Raw genomic sequence first — 16131 nt, 5'->3', positions numbered from 1 at the left:
ATGCAAAAGCTACAGTACATTCAGAACTTTGCAGCTAGAGTTCTCATTCATACTAAGCGTTCAGCTCACATCACCCCCGTTCTCTCTCAGCTACACCGGCTGCCGGTCCCGTCCCGTATAAAGTTTAAAATCTTACTTCTCACTTTCAAAGCTTTACATAACCTTGCTCCCCCCTACCTCAGAGAACTGCTGACCTCTTACACTCCCTCTCGCTCTCTCAGATCTTCTAGCAATAACTTGCTTGCTGTTCCACGCAACAGACTTTCCACCTTGGGAGGGAGGTCCTTTAGTGCCATGGCCCCTAAACTCTGCAGTTCTCTTCCTCAGGGACTGCTCTTCTCTTTCTTCTTTTAAATCTGACTTAAAGACTTTTCTGTTTAATGCACATTTTTCTTCCTCCTCCTCTGTATACTGTTTTTCTTTTTTTGGCTATGTAAAGCGACCTTGGGTTTCTGAAAGGCGCTATATAAATGTAATTTATTATTCTTGGTAACTCGCCAACTACTTGCATGCTGAGACAGGTATGTCTGGTTTGAGTGATTTGTAGCACCAGGTAATGGTAATGCCCACTGATTTCAATGGTTGTCCTGCAGTAGTACTAGTCATAAATAATCTATAAGTTTATGGATGGCCTGTCCTCAGCACTTCCGTAAACACTTGATGGTAGTTGTAGGTCCCAGCTGATGCATGTGTTGCCCAATAATATTGGCCAATGAGGCCCCATGTAGTATTGGTGGTAATTCTGTCGATAAAGCACTAATAGTGTCTTCACACTTGGCTGGTTTGTCCTGATTAAATTGAACCTGTTACCGCTCAGTTAGTGCACTGCATTGGAACAAGTGGAAGTACTGGCATGTCAACCTGACCCCGAGTAGGAGGGAGACCCTGAAGTAGGATTGTCTCATTTTGCTTCTAAACAAACTCATGGTTCATTTGAAGTATGAATGCAATACAGACCAATGATGTCTATATGGACAAAACACCAAATGAACAGTCATCTTCTCTGTACAGATCGAGTTACTGTGGGTAACAGCCCCCGGTGACAAACTCATTCCCTGCTAGATTAAAAACCCTTTTGACTTATTTCATGTAAACCATGGGGAGACATTGGCATTCCCACACATTAACATAATTAAACTTTTAAAAACGTTGTTGGTTAGAACATCCTATATTACTACCATTTGGTTTTGCCTAGAATAGATAAGATTTGTGGTTCCATAAACGCAGGTAAAGAGCTGGATGAACATGCTCAGTGCTGCAGGCAGCGATTGTACCTACAAACACTGGATCTCAGGTAAAATCACATGTCAGGTATCATACATCAGGTAAAATGGCTTTATAGAAAAAGGCATCAGGCTCAGCTAAGTGGGCTGAGACAGTAAAGTCTGTGACGTTCACAGACCTGTTTTGTTAGACTTCTTTGTTAAAATCAGTACTTTGACTGAACTGAACTATTATGTAATTTTATTTTTTAGAAAGATTAAGCCATCAATGTGCTCCCTTGTCTTTCAGTGCCACAGACTGTCTTATCATTGGCAGACGGCAGAATTTGGCAGAATAAACATTTAAAACCAGTGGGTAATTTCTTCTGTTACCAGATAAGAGGGCTCTTGTATCTGGCACTGGCCAACATGCATGTGTCTCATTTTTTCTGTGTTCTGAATCAGTAATTAGAAACTCTGTATGCCTTCTGTTTTCAAAGTCTGTTTAATTTCACGTCGCATTATGGTTCGCGATCATATTTGACAGTTTAATTGACCACAAACTGCCATATTATTTAATAAAGTGCTGTTTAAATTAAACACAAGTCTGTTTAGTTAAAATAAATTATCAGCTGATATTAGTTAGTCAGAATTTTTAGCTCCTTAAAATCTATATCAGTCACAGTTTTTCGTAGACTGCACTCATGTTCCCGTGGTCAGTTATTGCATCTCCCACCTACACTGAAAGTGCTTGATTTATCAGCTTTATAAGGATGTGATTGTAATGAGACCTGACTCCTGCGATTCTTGCCCTCAGGCTCACGAATGGAGCAAGAATGATGAGCGTCTCCTCAGTGCTGTGGAGCATGGAGAAACAGAAAAGGTTGCCTCCCTCCTGTCAAAGAAAGGAGCCAATGCCACAAAACTGGACAGCGAGGGCAAGTCTGCGTGAGTACTGGGATGATGTGTTTATTGATCCGTGCACATTATCATGCACTGTAGTCACGAATCTCACCCTTTGGCTTGTCAGCATTCCTAATGGATGTTTTTGTATTGATTCTCCTAAAAGTCATGTCCAGAGTAAGCACATTTTTAAGAGGATGCTTTAAATTCTAACCCATGCATACATTTAGCAGTGGTAATGAATGCTGAACCTCTGGATAAACAACAGCATTGCTCCTGTATTTAATACTGTGTTTTGTTCAGCTGTTGATTTTCGCCTGCAGGCGTGCATGCTCACACTTTATAATCTGATTTCAAATGCAATTTCCAGTTAGCACCTTTTGCCAATGTCTAAAGCCCTTCTGGGTGCCCAGAATGTGCTGAGCGGAACGAGAACAAGTCTGTAAAAGACTGATGTTTTTTTTTTTTTTTCACCCTTCACTTTTGAAAGACTTTCTTTCCTTGTATTTACATTATGCTTCCAAAAGTATTCACTCACCCATCCAAATAATTGAATTTAGTCACTTCCATGGCCACAGGTGTATAAAGCCGAGCCCCTAGGCCTGCAGACTGCTTCTACAGACATTAGTGAAAGAATGGGTCGCTCTCAGGAGCTCAGTGAATTCCAGCGTGGTACCGTGATCGGACCCCACCTGTGCAACAAGTCCAGTCGTGAAATTTCCTCACTACTAAATATTCCACAGTCAACTGTCAGTGGGATTATAAATGGAAGTGATTGGGAACAATAGGCCACATAAAATGACAGCGTGGGGTCAGTGGATGCTGAAGCGCATAGTGCACAGCGGTTACCAACTTTCAGCAGAGACTATTGCTACAGACCTCCAAACTTCATGTGGCCTTCAGATTACAAAGCAGGTCCTTAAAGACATGGATAAGCGAGTTTGGTGTGGAAGAACTTGACTGGCCTGCACAGAGTCCTGACCTCAACCCGATAGAACACCTTTGGGATGAATTAGAGCGGAGACTGTGAGCCAGGCCTTCTCATCCAACATGAGAGTCTTACCTCACAAATGTGCTTCTGGAAGAATGGTCAAAAATTCCCGTAAACACACTCCTAACCCTTGTGGAAAGCCTTCCCGGAAGAGTTGGAGCTGTTATAGCTGTAAAGGGTGGGCCAACATCATATTAAACCCTATGGATTTAGAATGGGATGTCACTCAAGTTCATAAGCGTGTGAAAGCAGACGAGCGAATACTTTTGGCAACATGGTGTATGTAGCTGCACTGACTTATTGTGAATGTTGTAACTAGGGCTGAACGATTTGGTGAAAATGTCTAATTGCGATATTTTATAAATTGAGATTCAAGTCTGATTTATTTTATCCAAGAAGACCAGATTAACCGCATGTGGTTTTTTTGGCTTGAGGCTTGACACTTGAACGTAGTGTGCCAGACTGCCAATAAGCTGTGGTTGTGATGTCACAACACATGGAGATTTGGTTGCCTCTGATTGGTCTAACTTATGTACAGGCACTTCACAAGCTCTTATTAGGCCCAATGTCCCCTCTTAAAACTTCACTGTTTTTGCTGGTGTACGCACTTGGAAACGATGGTTCTTCAAGGGTTCTCTAGTAAAGAAAATGGTTCTGTACAGGACCATAAACACTCCACAACTGATGAACATGCTTAAAAAATTCTCTGCATGGTGAAATGGCTCATTAGATTTATGGAGAATGTGCTGTACGTGGTTCTTTATAGCACCTTTTGAAAAGGGTTCTATGTAGCATATCAAGCTTGTAACAATAAGTTCTTCCATTGTTACAAACTTGATATCGTAACAAGAGCAGGTGCTATATAGAACACATTCTCCGTCATTCTGAGGAATTGTTTCACCATGCAAAGAACCATTTAAACAAATGGATGTTTTAGTGTTTATGGTTTTATATATAACCACTGTCTTTACTGAAGAACCATCTTTTTTAAAGAACTTTGATTATTTATTTGTTTGTTTGTTTGATTGTAGGCTTTAATTAAAAAAAAAAATTAGCAGCACTTGAGATTTGAAAATTAAACTCTGATTTCTATATAAAAACGATTAATCTTTCAGCCCTACTTGTAATATTGTTTTCTTTGTGCTCTGGTACTCACTGGCCATACTGTGTTATTACACTGTGTAGAAGTCAGAGATCACTGCTCATTTATCTAATTTGCATTTTAAACAACCTTTAAGTACCGGTTGTGGGGTGTGTGTGTGTGTGTGTGTGTGTGTGTGTGTGTGTGTGTGTGTGTGTGTGTGTGTGTGTGTGTGTGTGTGTGTGTGTTGTGTGTGTGTTGTGTGTGTTGTGTGTGTGTTTTTTTTTTTTTTTTTTTTTTTTTTTAATCCATGGGGATTAAAAAGCAGAGGACTCAACAGCTAAATATAATTAAGGCTGTCATGATGAAGTTTTTAATGACGTAAATAATTGCGATCAATGATTTAATGGTCTTTTCTTGTTCATTGTTGCAACTATTATAATATAAGCCTAAAGAGGACACATTTGGCTGGTTAGTCATTGGCTGCCAGTTTACATGCTAAAACATTAGTTTCATAGCTAACAGCAGACATCACTCAGCGCTGCCTCCTAAACTTGTTACACTGCCAAAAGAACAATTTTTGTTTTTAGTTCCATGATGTGTCGCACAGTTATTTCACATTTATTTGCCTCAGCCCTCACAAATAATATTCCATCACAGTAAGTAATTGTGACGAATCTCCAATAATTGCGATTAGGCGATTGTCATAATTATGATGGACCAAATAATTAAAATGTTCAGTATTTTGTGTGTCCACTCTTTGCCTTTTCAGGAGATTTGCCCTAATCTTTTCAAAGGAATCTACAGAGATATTTTTCCACATGCTAAAGTTCAGTCTTAGAAGTTGGTTAAATTTTTCTGCTCAAGAAATCTCAAACTCATGAAGTTTAGTTGATGTCCTGGCTATCCTAGAGTCTGGACATTGTTCTAACAATAATGGCAAGCTGCATGTTTTTCCTTTTCTGAGTAACAGCTTCTTGACAGCTTCATCATCATAGTGATGTCTTCTCACAGTGGAAGGATTAAACACTTGTGGATTTTTTTCAGAGCTGATGCAGAAGTGGATCCATCTCTCACAGCTTTACTGCTTATCTGATGGTGGCATGTTTGCTGATCTACCAGACTTTGCATGGTTGTTTGGAGACCCATTTTAGATTTTCAGTTTTGAAAATTTCTGCTTCCTTGGACTTTCTCCTTTCTTATGCAAGTTGATTTTTTTTTTTTAAATAATATATCTAATCTTCTCCAAAATATCTCCTGAAAAATAACTTGGAAAAACAAAATGTTTTCTAGTTTTTACTGAAAATTATAGAAACGAAGTGTGGTCTCTAACTTTTGCACAGTGCTGTATTTTTTTTTTTTTTTTTTTTTTTTTTTTTTTTTTCACTTCGGTTCATGGTACTTTTATCATGTGTGGTTCCAGCCTCAGACAAATAGATAAAGACCCCCTGGGTTGACCTCTTTACTACAGATGCAGTGCAATCGGACACTGCTGACCTGAATTGGTCCCCAGTACTTTGTCTTCATTCAACTGACTTTGGGCGGAAGCACTGTCATAAGTTCACAATAACCCTTTATCTGAACATATGAAGAGGCCATTGTGTTCAATCTCTGGAGGCTTCATAAGCTACAGGGATGCATACAGGCCACAGACTTGCTTGGCATTCCTCGTAATCACAAAAAGCATGTCTAATTTGTGGAAGATAAAGACCGGACTGGTGATCCATTCCACTGACATTCACTTTGAAAAGGTCTGATTTTAGAAAATGTTATCAGATTTTTATGTAATTGATTGGGTTAACATAAATAAGTGGGATTGCTTGAAGTTCTTGTGTAAATACCTTGCGGGAAGGTTTACAGAGAATATTACACATGCCTCATGTTTAAATGTATTCCTCTAGTGAATAACATTCCGATCGTATCAGAGGGAAAGTAAACACAGAGGCAGATACGGAGGCACTATTCCGGAATCTCTGATATCTATAAATATAACTGGGTTCTGGTCCAAAAATCAAGCTTAGCTCAGTCTCCTAAAACAGATTTTTTTATTACCCCCCCCCAAGGCTATTGGCTGCTGTATATTGTCTTGGCTTTCCTGGATTGACCTTTCTGTAGCAGGAACATGACACATCTTATGCAGTGTACTGATAGAGAATCATTACAGAATCATAAACGGCTCGAGCGTTGTCCTCCGAGGCTTATTGCAATTGAGAGGGATGGTGTGATTCAGCTTCAATTCAAGTATGCCCTTGCTTTATTATTGTAGTGCCTCTGAGCCTTTCGAGCTACTCTGTTCACCAGTGGTAATTAGTGATGAGATGGAGTTGACAGGATTCAATAAAAGCAGTTCACTGAAGTATCTAGAGAGCACTGTTAGTATCAGTCCGCATCACGACTGAACCTACAGGACTTGGTGAGCAAGATCATTATAGCTGGTTTCCCATTGGTCAGGAAGGTTTCAGGAAATGTGTGGGGGGGGGGGGGGGGGGGGGGTATGCACACCATACATCAGCGACAGACGAATATATTGATTTAATTAAGTGTCCTCATACTTTTTCTCTCTAGCCTCCAGCAGTACTATGCATTGCTTCAGTGTGTTTTTGTTTCGTGCATGCCTCATCCATCAAAGTGAAAAACGGATTGACCTAGTGCTGCGCATTGGCCCTTGTGTTTATACACCAGTGAACACAGTTCTGTATTTGCCCTTAAGGGATCACTCATGCATCCAATACATGTTGGTGGCCTACCTTTTAAAGCACACGACCAATTTAACCCAAATACACTAATTCGTTTATGTACTTCTGCACAATTTGCGCCACACTTTGAGGTCATATTAAAATCATGTGCATTCTTTTTAGACTGTAACTGTCTGTTTTGTGTCTTCTCTCCTTTAGTCTGCATGTAGCAGCCACTCGGGGTCAGGCAGAGTGCCTAGCCGTCATCCTGGCTCATGGAGCTGACGTTTCTTTAGTGGACGCTTCAGGTTAGTCTCAGGGGTGCTACTTTTCATGCTTGTTTCCTGTGTTGTGTAGTGCTTTGAGTCCAAAACATTTTTTATGGCTTTCTCATACATACCTCACTGTTTAAGTCATTTAAACATGTCGAATTTACTTTTCCTGTTTGCTCTAGGTTCTAGTGCTTTACACCTAGCTGCCAAAAACAACCATCAGGAGTGTGCCAAAAAATTGATTCAGGTAAAGTAGTGTTACAGATTTAACACTGAATCCTATGAAAGCTCATATTGCTTTACTGTCTTAGCAGGACGTTACGATTTACTGTGTCAATATGGTCAGACAGGCCGTTTTGTTTCATTTATTTGAACATCTTCATAATTTGCGTCTTCAAACCTTCTGTAATGGTGCAGGATGAATCCCAGCTGCGCATGTGCAGTGTGTTGCTGTGATTAGAAACTGCAGTTGTAGCTCTTATTTGCCCAGCTCCTTTTGGAGGCATAAATAAGCTCTATAAGCTTCATAGCTGGTATGTCTGTGCTCACAGTGTGTGATTGCTTATCGTATGTTCTGTTGCCATTGTCACTACCTTAGTGCAAAAGCATACGCACATGCAGTGATAATGATTAGTAAATTACTCTCCCTTGTTTTTTTGAGTGGTATGTTTGTGCACGGTAAGGTCTTTTTGGGGTGAGTTTTTCTGATCATGCTCTGAAACACCAGTTCTGTCAGCCCCTGTGTGAGCTGAGTTGTGTAGGCTTTGCATGGTTAACTCTGTGTGGGCTGTTCGGTGTGGATCTTGTGAAAATTTGAACAGCCCACGCTGCCTGCCAGCACACCTGGTGGCTCCTGTGAATGTGTGACCGTCTCCCATACTGCTCCAGTCAGCCCTTCTCTAGTCCTGCTGCCTCTGCTGGAGCTGCGGAGATTAAAAATCCATTCTGCTCATGGCTACTCACTCACCCCTTCTGTGAGTTCATATCACTTGTAGTAATATGTGTGGCTTTGCATTCATTTTCCTGGATACTGGGGCTGCATTATGGATTTTCCTGGATACTGGCGCTGCGTTATGGATGTTGCATATGGGAATTTTATTACTATATATTATAATTTTGATACATATTGCTGTATATTAAAATACATTAGTAAACATCTGATTTGAGTTGGTTAGTATTTGGCCTGTGTTGTTTTTGAGTGGAAAAAAAATACAGTACTGTGCAAAAAAAATCAGAAAACCATTCATTTAATTTCCTGTCAAATGGTGATTGAGTACAAGTTAATGATCTTCTGGAGGTGTTTCTGTGGAGAGTAAATATATGATAATCTGCTTGCAGAGGAAAATAATATAAGTGGAAAAAAGAGAAAATGGGACTCTTAACCATTCAAGACCTGGTAGACTGAAACTGTCACTATCAGATAATTTAGCGCTCTCTTGCTTCAAATCAGAAAAAAATTCTAAGATGTTTGTCCATCCCTCCTCTGTTTTGAAGACAACACTGGGTCTGAAATGATGTGTAGCTGTCAAGAAGCTCTTACTGACAAAAAGAGCATTTACAAATCAAAGAAGCTGGTGTTAGAAAACACTTTTCCCAGTTGTTCTACCAGGCTTGAGAAAATTGCCTAATCACAAGTCAGAATCCTGTTGTGAGCAAACAAATGCACCATGTACTTTCATAAATTGTTTTTGTTGAGCAGCGTGACTGATGTGACTATTTATTTGGCTGGAAAAAGGAATGTCGCTATAACTTTATCGCTGGTCTGCTTCACAGCACGAATGCTGTATATATGAAAGGCCAGCGCGATCGAGCTGCAGCACTCATGCTGCCACGTCGCTCACGCTGCGCAGAGGTAGCATGTGTGACAATGGCTTTAGATTTCCCAGCCCAGAGTCCAGAACTTCTGCGAAGCAGAAAATGCAACCAGCTTCTAGGACTAAACTTTGGAGGCGTGGAAAAATATCCCTGCAGGTTTCTTTGAAAAACTGAAATGAATCCCAAAAGAGCTACAAAAAAGGCAAAGGGTGGACACGGTAAATACTGTGAATAACAGTTGTTGTCTTTTGTGTGATTTTGTCTGATAAATATGTCCAGCTCTTCCAGACACTGAAACAATGAAAAATGAATGGCTGTATTGACTGAAAGTTACATAAATGCAGGGTGGTCTCTTGGCTTCTCCACACCATTGGTCTGTTTGATTTTTATGCGCGCCTTGATTTATCCAAACCCAAAGAACGCCTGACTGGTCAGGATGCTCAGGGCACACCCCAAGGCATTTAGTGATTGACTAGAGGCTCATTCATCTCATTACAGACCAATGTGGTATTTGTTCAAAACGACCAATGTTGGGATAACACTGACGTTTTTGCAGTTGCTCATGATGCAGATGTCCAAGTAGAAGCGCTACTTGTTTGCAGGTGAAAATAACTTTTTGCATACATCCCCATATCAGGGCGAACACATTTGTCCAACAGAACTTATTCCAGACATGAACTTGTGAAGATTTCTTTCAGTTGTTCCTTCAGGGGTAGTCTTCAGCTCACAGCTTGTCAGAAAATTGAGGTTTGCCATGTCTGTGCAAAAAAAAAAAAAAAGCATATGCCCCAGCCCAACCAGTCTCTGTCTCATGCATCCATCCATTACTTATAATTACTGGCTGTCAGTGATTACAGTTAACGATATATCCACACTGGGTATGTTTTCCAGGACTACTTGGTTGCTGAAGCCAGATAAAAAGCCCTGTGCTTCTTCAGACATGTATTTTGGTCTGACAGATTGATAAATGTTTAATCGGGGGGGGTGCCATTAGTGGTCTTTTCAAAAGAAATCCTGTTCACTTTAAGGCAGCTCTTTAGATTTAAAAAAAAAAAAAAAAAAAAAGAAAAAGAAAAAAAAGTTTGTAACGGTTATTTCTTGAGAGCTTTGGGGCAAAAGACGGCACGTCGATCAGTGGAGCTTTTGATGCAATACTGTGTTTCACCCCACAGAGCAAATGTGTGGTAGACGCTCTAGACGGTGTTGGGAGGACTGCTCTTCATCATGCAGGTAAGAGACTCCATACACATTCAAGTCCAGCTTGCGTCTAGACTTCGTCATGCTGTCTGGAGTTGTACTTTTTGTTGGAATGGTTTTATTTATTTTATTATTTATTTATTTTTCCTTCCCCCTGTATTTTTTTTTCTTTGAGTGAGCAGCAAAATGGATGTGCCCTTGTTGTTGCGGTTTTCTTTTGATTGCTTTGTTTAAGCCTCGTACCTCTCAGCAGGACTTTTTCTTTCCTAGCACTGAAAGAACTATTATTTAAGCATGACTGTACCAGACCGGCAGTCAAAGACGTGAGGTCATGTGTTTTGTTTATCACTCTTCGAAGTCTTTTCCATTTAGCAGTTGCACCCCAGCAAGTCAGTTTCTTTGTACATGGTAATTGTGCGTCTCTGACAAAGTGACATTATATCTGTTGAGCATTAAGCATTTGTCCAGATATTTGCGTTTTTGCTCCAATTGAAGTCAAAATGGGGCAAAAACACAGAGCAGAGCTTGGAGAGCTTTTAGCCACCTGAAGGCTAACTTGCCACTGACAGGGTATTATTTAGTGAGATGGGTAACTAAGGTGGGTGAAGAGACCTGACGAATCGGGGAGCAGAAATGGCACCTGTGTGCCAGTTGAGGATGATTGCTGGCTGCTTTTAAGAGAGTAGAATATGGATGTTTTGGGCCGGGTGGGGTGTTGATTGATTGTAGGGGAGAAGTGGTACAAAGGGAGTCAGGTTGTCTCTATGGGACAGTTTCAGCATTTTTTTTTTTCACAGTAATTACTGTATTAGGAGTGGGCTCTGTGCTCTTTCAAAGGGCCCCATCATGGAAAACCTATCATTTAAGAACATTATTCCCCAGTCTGTATACCAAAACTAAGCCACAAAAATAGCCTGTGTTGAATTCCTTGTTTTTGCAACGTGATGAAAATGATTATATTTACATATATCCACCTGTTCTGCCTACAGCAGTTTGGCCCTGCTCATTGATTCTAAAGTTATAATTGGTGTTTAAGCCTAGACTGCTTTTTGAACATGGCACAATACAGGGAAGCCAGGAAGCCTGATTAATCCCTGTGGATAAAGAGAGGTTGCGAAGTGGTCATGTAAAAGTGAAATAATCACTCTTTGGTTCATAAAGCCACACGTTATAAGTAAACCTTAGGGGGGTGTGGAGTGTAAGATAAACGCAGGCTATGGGATGTTTTAATATTCTCCTGAATTTAGCAGAAAGATTGATTTGAGGCACGTTCCTGTTCTGTTCTCTCTTGTAGCTGCCAGTGGAAGCGTTGTGATTGTTCAGCTTCTCTGTGAGCACAAATGTCCTGTGAATCTCAAAGATACGGTATGTATGAAGCGCTATTTATCATTTATTTATTTGCTTACTAGTTTGTTTGCTTGTTTGGATTTTTGTTTGTTTGTTTAGAATTGGCAGTGTTCATCAGTAGAAAGCCTAGCCACTCTCCACTCTGCATTGGACATGTTGCTACAATCCAAATGTGCCTGTGGTCTACCTCAAACATGTGCAATAACAAGCACACAGCCACTCGCCAAATATGTTCTCTTTAGGGGTTAGGCTCTGTGTTTTGGTTGTGGTGATTCGAGTCTCCCAGTGGCAGACTTGAGGTCTCCATGCGAAGGAGATTGCTATGTCCACCCCTCCCCCCCCTTTTCCCCCTCTGTTGGGCATTAGGCCACTTGTTAAGCTTTTTCCTGTCTGATGTCTGCCAAGCACACTGATTCTCATTGTAATTATCCATGCTTTCCTCTCCTCTCTGTAGCGCTGACCTTATTTACTTTGCAGCACACTGTGCCACAGATGAGTCGGCATGTGCCGCCTTGCCCGTAATGAGAGAACTGTGAGTTAAATCACTTGAATAGAGTCAAATGAAACAAAGATTTTCCAAGTCTGCCTTTGCGTGTCCATTGTGATTGTGAATAAAATGGGTTGAAATTGTAGCGTTGATTATACTTCATGTACTCCTTGGATTAACATGATTGCGAAACGGGATTCAGGCCTGTTTTTCTGATGCAATACATGAGAAATGCTTATGCTGTGACAAATAACCTTAGCAGAGTGCTTTGAGCTACTTAGGTGTGACTTGGAAGCAGGAGTGTGCACTTTAAATACTCTGGTTGCATAATGGTCACTAATGTAAATGAAATAACTGGTTATTTAGGACCAATATGTTTCTCACTTATACCTTCATAACACATTTAAGATACAGTACTGTGCAAATGTCAGAGACCATCCTTCACATTTTTAAATCTACAATCAAAACAAGCTGCTTTCCAGTCTAAACCTTGGTTGCATCTTTTTCACAATTTAAGCAGTCCTAATTACAAGTTTAGACTCATAAGACGCATCTCATGTCTTCTTTTGATGTTTTATGTTGATGGTGATGTTGACTTCCTTTGCTCAAGGAAGGCCTCTTGACAGGTACACTTTTGGTGTTCTACCAGGTCTTGCCGGGAAAATGGGAGTCCCATTTTCTATGTATCTTGGTTTTTTTAATTTTATTTTTATTATTATTTTATTATTATTATTAAATAAAAGCTTCCGTTTTTTCCCTCTTTGACTTTCCCCCCTATGTAAGTGGTACTAATCTCTTCAGAAATATCTCTTACAAATGAATAACTAGTAATTAATGGCCTTTTTGAATGGAAATTAAGTGAAGGGTGGTCTCTGACATTCATAAGGTGCTGTTTTAAAGCTCTTCTCTTACACTGTGAAAGTCCCTAATGACTCTGGCCCAGTAAGCACATTACAGAGCCTCTGAATGCCTTAGTCTTTGAGTCAGTTGTGGCGCTCTGTCTAAGCTGCTGTGCCCAATACCCAGCATAATGAGCTATATCATCAATGTCCTGTTGACAGTCATGGAGGAAGCTCTCCAGGTTATGCGCTTGGCAAAATCAAAAGTCATGTTAAGTGTGATTTGGCAGTGTCTATAGGCCTCTCTAGTCTAGTCGTTTTCAAAGACATGCTTTGCACATTTGTTTGTTGTCTACCTCCTACTGTCATGCTGTTGTTTTGATCTCAATACCTGCCCTCTGCTGGAAGCCAGAAACTTCAAAATTTGTATTGCTGTGATGCCGTGCTGAGTTGAGACGATTACAGCTGAGCTTTGATGCCCACTGACAAGGAACTCTGGGAGTTCCTTTGGTGGATCGTGGTGCTTGAAAGCCAAGCCGGTGAAAATGACAGAGCTGTGCAGTAGTGATGCATGTCTGCTTTCGGAGAGGGTTGCTTTTTTTTTTTTTTTTTTCTTCTTTCTGCCTCAAAGCTGATTTTGCGTCTTCATTTCTGCACAAACTGGCCAAAATTCCTGTTCAAGGCAAATTTAGAGCATCTGTCAGATAATCCACTTTATTAGGGAGTAGAAAGCTAAAAGAAAAAAATGGGCAAAAAGGAGTTTTCAGAACTGAAGTTCAAAACATGATTTAAAAGAAGCTGGAACTCTTAAACCATGCGAGACCTGGGAGACCACCAAAACTGTGACCATCTGATAAGCAGAACTTAAAGCAGCACTGTTTTTTGCTTAAGCTGGAGGAGCTAGTGTTACTGTGTATGACAGGAAAATCTTCATTGGTGCACAAACTGGCCAAAATTTTCTGTTCAAGGCAAATTTAGAGCATCCGGAATAAATTTCCCATTTCATTTCATGAAGGTTTCATGCCAACATACTAATCTTTCATCGTACCAAATTTATGTGCTTGTGAATAAATACCAGAAAACATTTCCCTAAGGATGAAATACTATTGTAAATTCTGTGAAGGGAACATATGAGGAAGACGTTATTTATGGTAAGCTTTTATGTTCACAACAGAGCCAGGACTTTTAATTTGCAAATAAAGTTTTTAAAACCGGTTTTGTTTGTTTATTTGCAGTATAATTTAATGTTCTGTGTGGGTTTTTTTTTTTCTCCCCTAATTATGTGCATGAATAGTTCAACATAAAAGCTCAATTTACACCGTTCTGAATTAAGAAATTGGTCACTAGCTAGTAAAGCAAATACAAATTTACCCCAATTGATTGTTGGAGTACAGCTAAGATTTGGTGCTAGGGTGCCTGAAAAGTCAATGTGTCGTGGTGTTGAAAACAAACAATACTGTACTGATGTGTAATGGTCTGAAAATAGCCCATCAAATCGCTGACTGGACCCTCCTTCAGTGTTGGTTTAAACTGTAGCCATAACATTCTCTGGCACGTCATGTCAAGTGCTAGCATTACACATGGCTTAAATATCAGATTGTTAAATTAGTCACCCAGCTCTGGAGTTCTTTCCAGTACAGATGCCAGACCAAACTTACTTTTATATAGGACTGTCCCTCATGTTGTCCTTCATATTTTGTTGCTTGAGCTATAATCAATGTCTCCAAATCCTGGATTCCCAGATTTCTTGAGCATTGTAAGTATAGCTTTTCAATGTGGGAAAGTGTTGATGGTGCTGGTCAATAAGTGAAAGCCTTCTTACTCTTGGTCACTGTGAATTTTAAGGCCACTTCAAAGAACTTCACATTTGGTGAAAAACACATGCATACCTACTTAAAAAACAAGCTTCCATGGGGCCTGAACATAGTACACGAAGTCTGTCTTAACCATAAATGGGGAGTAACAGGGTTTGTGTCCTCATGCCTAGGTGGTGAAATCGACACCATGTTGTTAGAGTTGACATTGGGAATCCAGATCTGCCCCTCTTGGCCCATAGAATGTACTGAGAATAAATAAACTACTGGACAAAATACAAAGTATGTGATCAGGGTGCATACCTTTCCTTGGAAAACGGTCACAGACTGTAGCAGGTATTTATGTGCAGTGAACAGCATCATGTGCCAATTTAAGATTAATGACCGATGCCTACATGTCCAAATGTATTCATGCTTGAGCCTCCCGAGTTGAGGCTGAACTTTAGCATGCACTCAGTGACATGCTAAAAGCTCGGCCCAGGCTCTTTTAAAAGTGCTTTTGATGTGTCACTTTTCTGTTCTATGCTAATTGGCACAGCCCACAGTGATCTTGGGAGCAGGAGGGGAGGGACAATTTTTAATACTTTCTAGTGAGGATCTCTCCCTGGCTGAAATATGGAAAATCAGAAGATACTGAAAGATACTTTGCAGCTCTTTATTTCCTTTCTGAGTGTGTTGGGCATTGTTGGCTTTTTATGGAGTAGGTTACATGTCTGTCATTAAGAATTGCAGCGCTATGCATTTCTTTACCTGTGTCAGAATTGATCAATTCAGAAAATGAAACCTAGACCTAAAGAGTTAATCTTTTCACTGTCCTTCCTTTAGGATGGGTTCACATCCTTGCTGTTGTCTGCAAGACATGCTCATGCAGAGGTGTGTCGCAGCCTGCTGGATTGGGGAGCTGACATCAACGCCTGTGATAAGAATGGCAGGTGGGGCCTTCCTCTAGAAATACTGACAGAATGCAATTCAAGCAGTTCTAGTTGGCCAATTTTGATGATCTATAGTACTGTCCAAAAGCCAGAGACCACTTTTCATTTGATCTCCAGTCCAAATGATGTTATTCATTTTTAGCCAATATCTCTGAGGTTATATGTCAGATAATCCACTTTATTATGGAGTAGAAAGCCAAAAGGAAAAAAATGGGCAAAAAATTTAAACATGATCTAAAAGAAACTAGGACTCTTAACCTTACAAGACCTGGGAGACCACCAAAACTGTGACCATCTGATAAGCAGCACTGTTAGCAAAAAATATTAAACTGGACAGTGTGTGTGTGTGTGTGTGTGTGTGTGTGTGTCGCTGTGAGACGCCCTGTAAAGCCTGAAATAATCTTCTAAAAGTCAAACGTGTCGGACCAGATTTGATGGGAGTTTTTTTGCATGCAGTCGTACATCTGTGCAAATTACCGTCATACAGGCAGGCTCAAAAACAAGGTCCGATTTTGATGTTTGGGTCTTAAATGCAAAATGAGCGCTATACTGATAAAGATGTGATTGCAGTAGTAG

The 16131-nt window shown here is 40.3% G+C and overlaps 1 protein-coding gene across 6 annotated transcripts in view; it reads left to right on the top strand.

Moving 5' to 3' along the window:
- rai14 (retinoic acid induced 14) overlaps positions 1-16131 on the top strand; it is a 51363-nt gene that overhangs the window by 24103 nt on the left and 11129 nt on the right. For all 6 annotated transcript variants that reach the window (XM_017713918.2, XM_017713910.1, XM_037545663.1 and 3 more), the window contains exons 3-8: positions 2020-2150; positions 7072-7160; positions 7307-7371; positions 10112-10169; positions 11431-11501; positions 15449-15555. In XM_017713918.2, coding sequence (XP_017569407.1) covers positions 2020-2150; positions 7072-7160; positions 7307-7371; positions 10112-10169; positions 11431-11501; positions 15449-15555 — 521 coding nt within the window. The remainder of the gene's footprint in view (positions 1-2019; positions 2151-7071; positions 7161-7306; positions 7372-10111; positions 10170-11430; positions 11502-15448; positions 15556-16131) is intronic.

The sequence above is a fragment of the Pygocentrus nattereri genome, chromosome 16, assembly GCF_015220715.1.
Source record: "Pygocentrus nattereri isolate fPygNat1 chromosome 16, fPygNat1.pri, whole genome shotgun sequence".
NCBI lineage: Eukaryota > Metazoa > Chordata > Actinopteri > Characiformes > Serrasalmidae > Pygocentrus > Pygocentrus nattereri.
Note: the sequence above shows the minus strand (reverse complement) of the source record. Positions and strands in the feature narration are given on the sequence as shown.